The sequence below is a fragment of the Pantherophis guttatus genome, chromosome 10, assembly GCF_059756535.1.
Source record: "Pantherophis guttatus breed Tessera chromosome 10, ASM5975653v1, whole genome shotgun sequence".
Lineage (NCBI taxonomy): Eukaryota > Metazoa > Chordata > Lepidosauria > Squamata > Colubridae > Pantherophis > Pantherophis guttatus.
In genome coordinates this window covers 9,526,907-9,541,447 of record NC_142072.1, presented here as the reverse complement: position 1 = coordinate 9,541,447, position 14,541 = coordinate 9,526,907, and the positions used below count along the sequence as shown (strand labels likewise).

Here is a 14,541-nt window from a genome sequence, read left to right as displayed (position 1 = left end):
TTGAATATGTAGTAGAAGTAGTTGCTATTTCCCAAGAATAAGTTATCTCTTGGCAGGTTGTTTTTAATAGTTAACAAGAAAAGGGAAATGGAACGGCTGTGATTAGGCAACACATCTGAGGAGTCTAGCAGTTCATCTTTGGGGCAATAGCACAATATATAAAATAAGATGGGGATCCTTCTGCCTCTGCCTCTGCCTAATTTTCCGATGTTGCAGCAAGCAGCAAACAGCCTGCTTTACTTTCATTTTCGTTTTCAGCATAGCTTGATTAGCACAAGGGGAAAAAATCTGTTCCAGCAATTTATGTCTTTGCATAAAGCAGCAGAGCCCTGAGCAAAACAGCTGAGAACAAATCAGCTGCAAGTCGGGAGGCCGATCTAATCAACTTGTGCTAGTTAGGCTGTGCTGAAGCTGAAAGGAGCTGTTTTTTTTTTTTTTTTGCTGTTTGCTTGCGAGGAGGTAACTGCTGCGAGGCAGAGGCCAAAGGGTGGGGGCCAGTGGGTGGGCAGGGCTACATTCGGTGTATAAGATGCACCTAAATTTTCACCCCCTTTTAGGGGGGAAAAAGGTGTGTCTTATACTCCATAAAATACAGTATATATCCTTTTGGACCTTTCATTGCTGGAGGTTCATATCAGGATGGGCATGGATTTATGGCCTTTGGCTCCTGCAGTTATTTATAATCTATCTGTAATATAAACTCTATCAAGGTGAAAGATTAGAAGTTGAGCGGTTAACAATTAAGTTTTTAGTTTTGCCATTTCAGTGTCTCTAACTATTCCTTTCCTGCAGATACTTTCACTCATCCACAACATTCTCACTTTGATTGCTCTGTCTTTTCTTTCAAATACAAAATTCTGGATCAGGATTATACAAGACAGGGAATATCTAACCTTCCTTTTTATATAAGAAGCTTTAGTATAGTAATGGATTGCCTATTTTTTCTTTTAAAAAATCTTCATGGCTTCCTGAAACTAGCTGTTATATAGTTCCGTTTAATGTGCCAGAAATCCTAACCCACCTATCTGCCTGTTCTGACTTTAAGAAACTCCAGCAGTTGAAGAATTCTTTAATTCCCATTCTTCATAATGTAGACTCCTGATATATTATATCATCCAGTTTCTTTTGAAGACAGACAGACAGACCCTTTGGATAGAATAAAGTCCTTAGTATATTTAATTTGACGAGTAGTTCCAACACTTCATTTCTATGTGAAGGTCAAAATCTTCATTTACTGCAAGAAAGTTAAAATCTTCGTTTTGAGATCAAAGTTGCCACTCAGAGAAAGACAATGCAGCACATATAATAGGAAGATAATAATTCAAGTATGAACCCTTAGGGAACAGGCGCTGTTCAGGCCAGGAGTTTCAAGGGTGAAACTCTAAAACACACATTGGGAGGACCCCCTAATTAGGATGCCTGCCCTCAGTTGTTTGTCAAAGTTTGCCATGGTTATCTCTGCATGTGGACCTTAAAGAAAGTCCTCTTATGAACGCCCCAGAAGCCTGGAGTATAGTAATTCACTTTTATTAAATCACCCAATAGATTTCAGTCCTCTCTACAATTGAATGTGGGAAGGAAAAAAAGGACAGTGACTTGGTCTTCTGTGCGTGAGGAGAGGAGAGGGGAGAGGAGAGAGAACGAAAGCTACATAGGTAACGTATTCCATCCCCATTGCAAATGGGAGAGAGAAGAGAAACTGGAACCAGCAGTTGGAACTGGTCGCTGCATAATTTAGGTAACACATCCATTCGTGTCTCTTAGTGGCCAGGAATGTAGTCAAAGAGAACCAGGGCCAGTTAAGGGATGGAGGAAACACAATAGTTATACAATATATATGTTGTAGTTATACAATATATATGTATGCATACAAACACAAATACCAGCACATAAACTGCCCAATATCTCTTACTTCAAATTAGGATTCCTAGCAGTGCCTTATTCAATCATAAATTGGATTGTACCATTTTAATTCTTTTTATTGTTGGACTGCTTATTTTGTGAGCCGCCCCGAGTCCTTCGGGAGAAGGGTGGCATATAAATACGACAATAAATAAATAAATAAATAAACATTCCACCTTCTGTGGTCCTTCTGTGATCATTTTTATTTTGAATTTTTCAGTGCTTTTATTAAAAATGTTGATCATTTTTTAGGCTCAAAGAATTTGTTGTTGCAAAATGGAGTATTATTATATACTCCAATTAAGTGTGGCACAGGATTATTGTCCTGATGAATTAATTCATACAGTGTGACTTTGGTCAAAGTATAAGAAATAGCAGACCAACAAGGACCTATTGGGTCATATTTTAAGAGAGATTTCCTTATCAGATTCTTCAGTAACTCCAACAATGACAGGACTTCTGATAGATTATGAATGATCTCTAGCTCAGCTGATGTGCAATAATATAGGACTTTATAATTTGTAATCATTTTGTGGTCAGTGTGAGCACCCAAATAGTGAAGCATTTCCCTGTGTATGAGCAATATTTATAGCTTGAAAAAAAGTGGGAAGCAGCATTGATTTATTTAATCCAACTTTATTACATTTTGAAATGGGAACAATATCTTAGTTGTTTCTCCTTCACATTTGCATCAGTTAAACCTCTGAATGAATTAGTGCGCAGAGTTATTGTAATATTTAGTGAAAAATGTGTGCTGCACAAGCAAGCAGTTTTAAATATTAAACAAAAGGAAAGTTGCAATTATGGTGTAAACTTTGGGTGGGAGAAACATAGGGGAGGACAAAGCATATGAGCAATTTGCAGTCAGCCCTGCAATTGCCTAAATTACTTTATGATTATCTAGTGTGGTGAGTAACGTTTTCCCATCAATCTTTGCTGGAGGTAGAATTAAATATAACTTGGTTCAACTTCACTATGTCCGCAGGCTAAGCTTAAAAATGCAGTTGGGTAGTTTGTTCTCCAGCATATTCAAGCCATAATAATAACCTATAGCATGAGTTTGCATAACACATTTAACTTCATTACTGGATTATTTCATTTTCTGTATTTACACAATATATTCAACCATAAACAAATGCTTCTTGCAGCTAAGGCACATGATGTAGAGCGTAAGGAAGATAACCTTGACAGAGATATGCAGGAATTGTTAACCTAGGCAAAAGAAGATGAAGTCCTGAGAAGAAAAATTACATTCTGAAGTGTCTAAGGCAGACACCTCTCTAATTCCCTGAAGTATAAGAAGGAGGAGGGTGTATAGCAGAGTTAGATTTACAAGATACTACTACTATAGCTGATCTCAATAATAGTGGTTTCAGCTTTCCCGTAATTTCCTGGTCTGATATACCTAGTGAGGCTAACAATAGTTCCTCCAAAATGCAGAAATTAATCAAGTTATCTGTTCCATTGAAAGTCTTATTCATTTGGGCTTCCCTTGTGCTTTGCTGTTACATCAGATTGCAAGCACAGCTGGAACAGTCTAGAAGTAATTTAAAGGAAATCTTCCGCCTCCCAGGACTTGAGTACTTCATCAAAATTATTTGTTCCCTCTCCACCGGCCAACTTCAAGTCATCCAAATGGTCCTTGTTGAAGTTTCCACAGGTGGCACACAGCTTCCCTCTGAGGGTCTCTTTGGCTGCCATTGTCACCATCCCATCAGGATGGAGATAAACTTGCACTTGAGAATCATGGTCAATAACAATATTATCTTGAATTTTCCTCATGGACACAGGGCTGTTCTCATATGGCAGCGTTATTTTCTGGCCATTTACCTGGAAAACATGATTGAGGTAGGAAAAGAGTTAGGAACCTGAAAACATCCCTACCCCTGTTTTTAAAAGTTTGTTTTCTTCCTTTGAATCTACTCAAATAGTCCTCAGCTTAATTTCAAAATCTTCTGCAAGAGATCAGATGCCTTGCAGACAGCAGCTGTGTAGAAAGAAAATAAGCTATTCGGGATAGACAGAATAGGTATCTCCCCATTTGAACAGAGTTGCTGAAACATCTGCATACTTTTTTCATAAGGAATCAACTCATCCGTTTATAGCTGTTGCTGGATATTATTGTCTAGTTTTGGAAGGTAAGCCATGGCAACTTGGTTAGTAATTGAAAGGGGTTTCCTTGAGCTAGACGAAAATGAAGCTTTGATTTTGGGTGTTTCTGATTAGATTGATTTATCGTCATAGAAATGGCTAGTTTATAACATTATGGAAAAGTAAAAAGTTGAGGTTTGATACCTTATTCTACTGCAACAGAGGGAATCAGAAGTCAATCTTTTCTTTTTACCTCTCCCCTCCTCACTTTTCTTTCCCCTTCTCCTCCCCACAGTGTTCTACTATTTGCGTTTGTATTTTTGCATTTTATTCTATAAGCTAATAAAAAAATAATTGAAAGGGAATCTTACAACTACACCTTTACTGAAAAATCAAAGAGTGTTTCTGAAGATGGCAGTGGCAAAATTTTCTGTACAACAGAGGAGTGTCCATTAATTCAACCAGAATCTAGCTTGACTCAAGGGAGACTTTTACTTTCATTCAGTTACTACGAAATTTAAAATGCAACTTTACTATTAAAATATGTAAAAATGCTTAAGGGTAAAGGATGAATTGTCCTATCAGCTCACCAGTGCGTTTTGCATTCTCTAGCCAGAATTTATGAAGGATGATTCTAGGGGTGGGGTCGGGGGCAGAGACTTTGAAGAATGTACATTGAGGGCTACTAAGTGTTCCGTAAGTTCTTGATTTGTTCTTGATTTTCACTTACCCAAAACCTTTCTCGGTTTATAATCTGGATGGATCCACCTCGAAAGTAAAAGAAGATAGATTTCCCAACCACCATTTCCTTCGTATGTGTCTTTTCGATCCTCACTAGCAGCCTGAACCAGGAGGCAGAATTCTGGTCACAAAGAGAAGCTATTTCGTAGACTCCACTGCAGGAGTATCTCCCTGAGGCACCATCAAAAGAAGTGATATGCGCTTGGGCAGTGAGTTTGCATTGAGTTCCCAGCGTCAAGCAGCCACGCACGCCTTCCCGAACGGCACAGGTCTCTCCAAGCTGACAGCTGCTTTCTTTACACTGGAGCTGGCCTGCTGACTGGCAGGTGCATTTTTTTGTGCAGCCCTTCGAGTAAATGTGCTCGCCGATCTGTTGAGCAAAGTCCCAGAGTCAGCTACAATAAGAAAAGAAAAGCCTTCCCTCCCTCCCTCCCTCCTTCCAATTTTTAAATGAATGTAATTGTAAATTCATGTTGCAGGTCCTATAACCAGGGACACCAACAGAGGGGTCAAAAGAGTTAAAATAATAGCTACTGTTTCATGGTCCTGATGAGGATAGATGGACGGTTTCAAAACTTTGAAAAATAAGTAAAATAATAAAATAAATAAATAAATAAAACAATAAAATAAAATAAAATAAATAATAAAATAAAAATATACGGTGTTTATGGGCTTACACAACCTTGCCAGTTTAGCCATCTGACTGGCAGATTACCAAACAATGGCCCTTTCCTCTCCCAAAATGCCATTTTTAACTTTTTTTTTAGAATAGTTTGTCCTTCACTTATGACCACAACGGAGCCCAAAATTTCTGTTGTTAAGTGAGACATTTGTTAAGTGAGTTTTGCCCCATTTTACGACATTTCTTGTCACAGTTGTTAAGTGAATCACTGCAGTTGTTAAGTTAGTAACCCAGTTGTTAAGTGAATCTGGCTTCCCCATTGACTTGGCTTGTCAAAAGGTTGGGAAAAGTGATCGCATGACCCCAGGACACTGCAACCGTCATAAATATGAACCAGTTGCTAAACATTTGAATGCTGGTCACATGACCATGGGGATGCTGCAAAGGTCCTAACTGTGAAAAATAGTCATAAGTCACTTTGTTCAGTGCCTTTGTAACTTTGAATGGTCACTAAACACACTGTTGTAAGTCTGTAGTCTGTCAGGAATCGTTCCTAGTGGCCATCTCATCAGAAAAAGCCCCTTTCTGCTCTCAGCCACATCGAGGGAGAGAGAAATTACCTTGAGGTAGGCTCCGCGATAAGTGCAGCCACATTGCTTCATGGTTACACATTGAGATCCATCAAAGACATAGTCCTCATCACACTGACAGCCTTCAAAGCAGTTCCCTGAGCACTGACTTGGACTAGATAAGGCGGCACAGGTGGAATCACAAGTTCTGGTACATGGCTCATAGTGGCTGTGGGCCGGACAGGTGAGAGCTGTGGAAAACAGAAGAAGCAAACAGATTAAAATGGCTAGGAAATTCCAGGAAGAGAAGTCCACATCTCCTAAAATTGCCCAAGTTGAGAAGCTCGGCTCTATTGAAGTGCTAATGACTCACAATCACGTCTTCCAGGGGAGGAAAGTACAATCTAGGGAGGTATGTTGTCTCCCTGGAGCAAAAATCAAAGATGTGGCTGAGAACCTGACCAAAACAATTAGGCCCACAGATTACTATTCTTCCCTCCTCCTTCACATTGGGACGAATGACACAACAAAGAACCTGAGTACAATATTGAGAGATTACAAGCAACTAGGAAATAAAGTTAAGGATTCTTGGAGCAACTACCCATGTTTCCATGAAAATAAGACCCTGTCTTATTTCTTTTGGACTCCAAAATAAGCACTAGGGCTTATTTTGGGGGAATGTCTTATTTTTCCCCATGTACTTGAAGAGTACATGGCAGGCCCACTTCTTTTGCTTCCTTGTGGTGGGGCAGAAGGTCCCGCTGCCATGACCCCACAAGCAACCAGATGGAATGGGTGGCTGGGTTGTTGCGCAGGCGCTTAAGAAGGTCTTATGTTGGGGATAGGGCTTATATTCGGCGCACACACAAAATACATGATAGGGCTTATTTTTGGAATAGGTGTTACTTTTGGGGAAACACAGTAATTGCTGAAACAACTCTGGAATCTCTTTGAATCAGGATGCATCCAAGCTTGGTTAAACACCAGAGGATTTTAGGTTATAAATGGTTGTGAACTGGATAGACGCAGCCATTAATAAGAATAGTAAGGCAAGGCATAGGAGGACATACTAAGACATTTGAGGCAGAGATTTGGCTATTTATGGAAAGTAATTTCCTACAAACTTACGGCAGAAGGAAGAGCTTCTCCAGGCTCTAATTTTGGCACCAGATGCCTGGCAAGCTGCTACATAGGCTTGAAGACTTCGACAAAGGGATTCTTGAACCTCATGGGTTGTACAGGCCTCATTCAAACAGTGTTCAAAATATTCTGCAGGGTTCACCAATGAATGGCAGTCTATGAATGGACCTGTCTTGGATGGGATCATTCCACAGAAGTTCCCAGCTTCATATTTTGTTTTTTGGGCTTTGTTGCAGATGGGACATCTGTCCCCGCAGCCATCAGAACAAATTACACCATTCACGGGGACCTTCCAAGAAGCCGCAAATTCTTCCACGTTTTCAGTGAGTTTTCCATTAGGTAGCATGAAGTCATCCTTTGGATCACCATTGAAGTTGCCAGCCAGGCCACACATATGACCCCTGTAGGTATTGGGGACAGAAACCTGAACATATGAAGAAGTATCATATAAGACCGTGAGGCCAAAGGTTGTGTAGATAATGATGTTGTTCCCTTCTTGGTTGATCCAGAATTTCCCGTCAGCCGCATTCATTGGCAGGGTATACAACTGTCCATCCACCTGTACAAACAAAGAATAAAAATTGGGGATAAGCACTGGTTTTACATGCATACAATTTAATGCTTGTTTCACATTGCTTCATAGCAGTAATTAACATCTTTTTTTCCCTTTTCACAAGCCTGGGAAAAGAATAAAATGCAGCTTCTCTTATGATCTTGTACTCAGTCTACATAGCAAAATCATCAGAAGTAGAAAGCATGCATTTAACTTCCAAGTCTCTCCCCTCCCCTTTTTCTTTTTTGCAAATCCTGAATCTTCTGAAATTAAAACCATAACATCACTGCTGAATGTAAAACTAAGGTTTTCTGCTTGATTGTGGTCCATTAAGCCTCTAGTAAATTTAATGCACCTACTTTATTAAAAGAAAACAAACAGGCAGAGATTTCTGCTTCCACTCATTTGGGAGCTATCTCTGCAATATTTCCATGTTCTCTGCAGTTATACAAAGCCCAAATAAAATGTGCAGGGAGGAGTGGAGCCCTTATTCTCCAAACAGTTTGCTGGCCCTAGGATTCAAAGCCTTTTCCCCAAATATGATAACAAAAACCCATAAAATAAACTTAACTAGCGATAAGCTCTTTACAACTGTCCACCTACAGAGATTCTGGGTTCTCCATTACTAGTGGCTTTTAGGAAGAGATTGGACAGCCACACCTTAAAGATGATTTGATTGGCTCTTTTGCAGAATGCATAGAGTTAGATTAGATCAAGTAAAAGGAGAAAGGGGAGGGGAGGTAAAAGGGAAAAAATGAGATATTATAAAAATGTATGCAAATGATGAAATAAAAATAAATAATAATTGAATAAGAAATTGAAATGAGAATAAAGATAATTAGGAAATTGGGGCTGCTCGAATACCACTTTAGATTGAACTGAAAAGGGAAACAACAGGAGAGAGCGGAAGGAGTAGAGAGAGGGGGGAAGGGAAAAGAGAGGAGAGGAGAAAAGAGGAGAAAGAAGAAAGGGAAAAGGAGAGGAAGAAGAGGGAGCGGAAAGAGGAGTAGAGGAGAAGGTTAGAACGGGGGAAGAAGAGAGGAGTGGGGGAAGAGAAGGGGAAGTAGGAAAGAGAAGGAGAGGAAGAACGAAGAAAGTAGGAGGAGAAACAGGAAGGAGGAGAAGGGGAGGAGAAGAAGAAAGGTTGGAGTAAAGGTAAAGGGTAAAAGAGCAGCCCCAAAAAAGTAAAAATGAAAAATGAAAGTTAAAAGAAAAGATGAATGAAAAATGATGGAAATGACTGTACATGTAGATGTGTTTACGAAAAATAAAAATAAAAACTTCATTTTAAAAAAAGAGTTAGATTAGATCAAGGGTGCCAAACTCAAGGTCCGGGAGCTGGAGCCAGCCTGTGGGGTGGTTAAATCTGACTGCGGGGCCACCCTAGAAATAGCGAAAGACCGGCCTGCGGTGCCTTTGCCAGCAAAAATAGAGTTCACGATGGCCGCGTGCAGCCCTCCCAAACTCCATTTTCACTGGCAGAGGATTGCTGAAAACAGAGCTCGGGAACCTCTTTTCGCTGGCAGAACGCTCGGCCACCATAGGTGCCCCCCAACACAAGTGACATCATGCTGACCATGTCCCCCTGCCTTCCCCCGAGGTCAAACACAACCAGATGCAGCCCTCAATGAAATGGAGTTTGACATCCCTGGACTAGATCATGCTTGCAATCCTTTCAGCTCTACAATCCAATGATTCTAAGATGGGATCAGGTAGTTGTGGCTGTAGTTTCACGACTGCATTTTGTAAGGCATGCAGTTGTCTAATGTGTGGTTCACCTACCATTGCCTGCCACTTTTCTCCCCACTGAAGGGTGACTGTGTAACCATGAATGAAGACCTTCACATTCCAGATTAGTTCTAAAGGACCATCACCAAGCTTCTCATTCTCTATCCACACAGTGAAGTTCTGGAGCTGAGGGTTGTGCTGGCAGACTTGAGCTAAGGTGTAAGTACAGGAGCCGTAGAGTTCAAAATGCCTTCCATCAAAGGAAATGAAATGAGAGTCACCCAGTGCAATGGCCTTTCCATAACCTAAGGGGTGGCAGCCTTGAACGCCCTTTACAATCTTGCATTCCTCATGAGCTCCACAAGAGAACTTTTGACACTCTATAGTTGCGTTAGCCATGCAGATGCACTTTTTCTGGCAGGAAGTGGTGGGATAAAACTCTTCTCCCAGCTTGTAGTATCGGCCTTGATCAAAACAGCCACATTTGGCTTTTGGAACACACTGATCCCCACTGCGGATAGATCCAGAGTCACAAAAACATCCTTCCAGGCATGGAACATCACACTTCTGCGGTGAGATGAGGCTCTTGCATGTGGCTGGACAAACACTGCCACACAGCTCATAGTGGGTATTAGATGGGCAAGAAATACCTGAAAAACAGAATAGAGAGAATGTTCCTTGTCAAAGTATCAAAAAGAAGAGGGGGTTAACTGTTTTCCAAAGCACCAGAAGGCAAGAAACAATGGATGGAAACTAATCAAGGAGAGATGCAACCTAGAACTAAGGAAGAAATTTCCTAACAGTGAGGACAATTAACCAGTAGAACAGCTTGCCTTCACAAGTTGTGGGTGCTTCATCACTGGAGGCTCTAAAGAAGAAACTGAACAGTCACTTGTCTAGAATGTTATAGGATGTCCTGTTTATGCAAAGGGATGGACTAGAAGACATCCAAGGTCCCTTCCAACATTGTTATTCTGTTATTCTTCATCCTTGCATTCTCAAATGTACATACAAACTACATATCCATTGGTAATGGTGGCTTGAAATTCCAGCTTTTACAACACTGAGGAACTCTGGCCTGCTCTTCCTATGAAATATTGCATTCAGAAAATGTACACACTAGGAAAAGTAAACCAAAAGAAGTACCTATGGAGAGGAGTATGAATATTAAAACAAATGTATTCCTCGGAATGAATTCGTCAAAAGTGTAGAGCCAAAGGGAAGGTGAAACTTTCATTGAACAAGACAAGGAGTTTTATGTTAATACATTGGTTCTGATGCTAACCATTTAATGCTTCTGTATAATGGGTTGAATCTAAACTAAATTTGTTCCACCTATGTCCCATTAATATGCTATAGGAAATCAATATTTATTACAACCATAACTATAGTTGCATCCATCTCAAAAAAATCCTCGAGGCATTGAATTGAAGCAATATATCCATGAACAACGGGTCAGAGTTCAAGATATATTACAGAATTATTAATACAGTAAATACATAAAAAATGGGGTGGGGGTATTAATACTGGGTTTAAACTCTGATAAATATAAATGTTTTCTGTTCTGTAAAGTTGCATACAGGTTGCATTGTTCATTCACAACCACTCTGGTGCTTAATTAATTTGTGGGAAAGATTGGTTTAATATTTTTTAATATTTTAATGTTGGGCCTCTTTCCTTTTTCCAGTGCAGTGTGGAGATTTCAGATTATCACAGATCCTGGATCCCCAGATCTTGGAACATTGCCTTGCTGAACCTGCCACCATTTCAGATGTGTTGGGCTTCAACATATCTGGGGGGCACCAAGTTGAGGAAGGCTACTGTGATATAAATGGGGCGCTTCTTCAAATGACTCTCCCATTTCTGTTACTAGATTTAGGCTCTCTTTCATCTCTTATGCCAAGTAAACGTTGAATGCAGGAGAGAAGACTTACTGCAGAAGGAGGGTGATCTCCACTCCTCAACTTGGATGCCTTGAGCTTGACATGCTGTCACATAGGAGCTGATGGCACTACAAAGGGCATCATGGTGACCTTGGTATACGCAGGTATCATAGACACAATCATCAAAATAAGATTGAGGATCAATGGCATCATGGCATTGCCTGAAAGGCCCACTTTCTCTAATAATCCCACAGTAGGATGGACCTTGGTAGGTTCGTTTATCAGCATCATTGCACACTGGGCAATTTTGGGTGCACCCAGAAGAACAGTCGGGAATATCTTTCACCTTCCAGCTGTTTGCAAATTGAATTTCATCCTCTGCTTGTGTTCCATTTTTCATGAGAAAGTCATCATTTTGATCTTCATTGGCATTACCACAGAGGCCACAGAGTGCATTGGCATAAGTGTCCGGAACAATGACCCTGGCATAGCTGTACCAGTCAAAGCTGACACTCAGATCAAAGTCTGTCTTGATGAAGCCGTGAACTCCACTCTGGTAGATGCTCAGTTTGTTTTCATAGGAAAAGGGTAGTTCCACAAAGATGCCATTGACCTGAATTAAGATACAGAAAAAATTAGTCAAGGCATTAACAATTCTTTCAATCTTAGGAGTAGATTTGTTCTTGTTATCTTTCAGACCAATCATCTCCATGGGCTGTTTGATAAATAAGCAAAGTAAGAAATCTGTCATTATATAATAACAATAAATTTATATATAACCAAAAAAACCCAAATAGGAAATTGCAGATGTAATTTAAATTTGGCACTAGAAGATGAAACAGTATAACAAATAAAATAAGTTATAAATATTACAAAAAACAATTAAAACACTAGCTTATTGATAACTGAAATAATGTCCTCACTTGTTATCATAAAATTCTCTGAGCTTAAGAACAAACATTCTGTAGACGTTTCTAAGATACTGCAGAACATAAACAGATATTTTATGATATCAAATAAGTGACTTCCTTCCTTTCCCTGAAACCAATATTCTGTTGGGAACTGGATCAAAAACAATAGGGAGGTCTTGCCTTTAATGTCTTCACTAAGAAATAAGACTCAAAGTACTGTGTACCTGCCTAGTGTTCGGGATTCTGTATCCTAACCCCATTCCATCTTTTATTCCCAATATACCTGCCTATTTTCAAGTTTTGAATCTTGATTTCTTGATTATGAGCTACTGTAAAAGGCTTGACACTAGTAGTATTAATTATGAAATACATTGCTAATATACTTCCTAACTAATATCTTCAGTAGGTCTCTGACTGGAAGAGCTGCAGCAAGGAAAATATGCTGGGTGTCACCTCCCTAAATCAGAAGCCAGCAGTCTGTTTAGACTGAGTTCTTGGGGGAGTTCCATGAAAGCTGAAATGTAGTGGGTTCCAATGAGCCAGGCAACTCCAAGTGACTTCAACTCTCTTTATTCCATGTTAAAAGCAAGTAAGAAGGGACTAGAACAAGCTTGATTAACCAGGAACAGACCAAGAATATATATTGTTAAGGCTGCTGCTACAGGCTGGCCACTGGGTGGAGTAATTGACCAGCAAAGCTGATTGGACCTAAAACCCCGGCCAGCCCTTGGTCCTAAGCCCCAGCCACCTATTGGTAGAATCGAAGAACCACCGGCTGGGGCCGTTGCAACCCGGAACACAGCCAAGCCGATCCCAAGACACAACAAAAGCATATGCAGTTTTGCTTTTCTCATGAAAAGTCTTGCATGAGGCTAATAAGTCTTGAAAACCTGGATGATCTCTTGGGATTCTACCATGCAGAAAATTATTTTACTACCAATCAGCATTGCAAATAGGAGGAAGAACTGCTAAACTCAAACTCCTCCAAAGCCTTCTATAATTTCATCAATGCCAAACTTAAAAGACTCTAGAACTATCTGACCCCTAAAAGGGCCTAACGGGGAAGACTGCTAGCACATGAACCTCTTCAATACGTTCTTCAGTTCAGTTTTTGTTGACAGCAATGGTTGCTACCCCCCATTTCCTAGTCGTACCATAACAAATTGTAACAATTTAGTACATATTGATTTTACAGTAGATAACATTGAAACGGCACTATGTAACCTAAAGCCATCTCTATCTATTGGCCCTGATGGATTATGTGCCTACTTCCTAAAAAAGCTTGCCACTGCCATAGCTGAACCTCTATGCACAATCTATGAGGTATCCTTCAGAACCAGCTCCTTGCCTGACCTATGGTCATTAACCACAGTCATACCTATCTTTAAAAAAGGAGACCCTAGTCTAGTAGATAATTACAGACCAATCAAACTGTGTTGCATCACCTGTAAAGTTATGGAATCAATTATAAACCAATCCATCACCCTCCACTTAGAGACAAACAACCTACTATCTAACAAGCAGTTTGGTTTTAGAAAAAAATTGTCTTATAATCTGCAACTTCTACACTGTAGAAACATTTGGACCATATATCTTGACCAAGATAAAGCAATAGATGCAATTTATAAAGACTTCTGTAAAGCCTTTAACTCAGTAGTGCATGACAAAGTACTGTTGAAATTATGGGATCTCTGGATCCCTGCACAAGTGGATAGCCACATTCCTACAAATAGTCAAAATAGGGAGGGCCCAATCAAATCTGGCAACAGCAGTGTTAACAGTGTCCCCCAAGGCAGTGTTTTAGGACCCACACTCTTTCTGCTTTACATCAATGGCCTATGTGATCATATTAAAAGCAACTGTGTCCCCTTCACTGATGATGTAAAATTGACAATGCTGCTGTCTTACAAAACAACACTGACTATGTGTCAGAATGGTTGCACATTTGGCAACTCCAAATCTCAACTAATATATGCTCTGTCCTGCACATTGGCAAAAAAAAATCAGAACACCAAATACAACTTGGGCAGAAACGATCTTGTAGACAACCTTCACTTTGTCAGGGACCTAGGAGTACTCATCTCAAACAATTTAAGCCCCAGAGCTCACTGTAACAGCATTGCCAAAAAGGCATTAAGAATTGTTAACCTAATCTTGTGAAGCTTCTTCTCTGGCAACATTGTATTGCTAACTAGGGCATACAAAACCTTTGCCAGACCATTTCTTGAATACAGCTCACCTGCCTGGAATCCACACTGTATATCAGACATTAAAATGATTGAGCGGGTCCAGAGGTATTTCACGAGAAGAGTACTCCACTCCTCTACTCACAACAGAATCCCTTATGCCACCAGACTTGAAATTCTGGGCTTGGACAATCTGGAACTGCGCCACCTGTGGT

At 40.1% G+C, this 14,541-nt stretch overlaps 1 protein-coding gene across 2 annotated transcripts in view; it reads right to left on the bottom strand.

The window, feature by feature from the left end:
* Positions 1–2,522: 2,522 nt before the first annotated feature.
* The window catches only part of LOC117669238 (IgGFc-binding protein-like), a 45,818-nt gene continuing 33,799 nt past the window's right edge, over positions 2,523–14,541 (bottom strand). For both annotated transcript variants that reach the window (XM_087876410.1, XM_087876411.1), the window contains exons 20-25: positions 11,281–11,842; positions 9,401–9,996; positions 7,054–7,624; positions 5,977–6,176; positions 4,724–5,104; positions 2,523–3,732 (exon numbers count right to left, since the gene is read on the bottom strand). In XM_087876410.1, the coding sequence (XP_087732536.1) occupies positions 3,451–3,732; positions 4,724–5,104; positions 5,977–6,176; positions 7,054–7,624; positions 9,401–9,996; positions 11,281–11,842 (2,592 nt within the window). In that variant the 3' untranslated portion in view covers positions 2,523–3,450. The remainder of the gene's footprint in view (positions 3,733–4,723; positions 5,105–5,976; positions 6,177–7,053; positions 7,625–9,400; positions 9,997–11,280; positions 11,843–14,541) is intronic.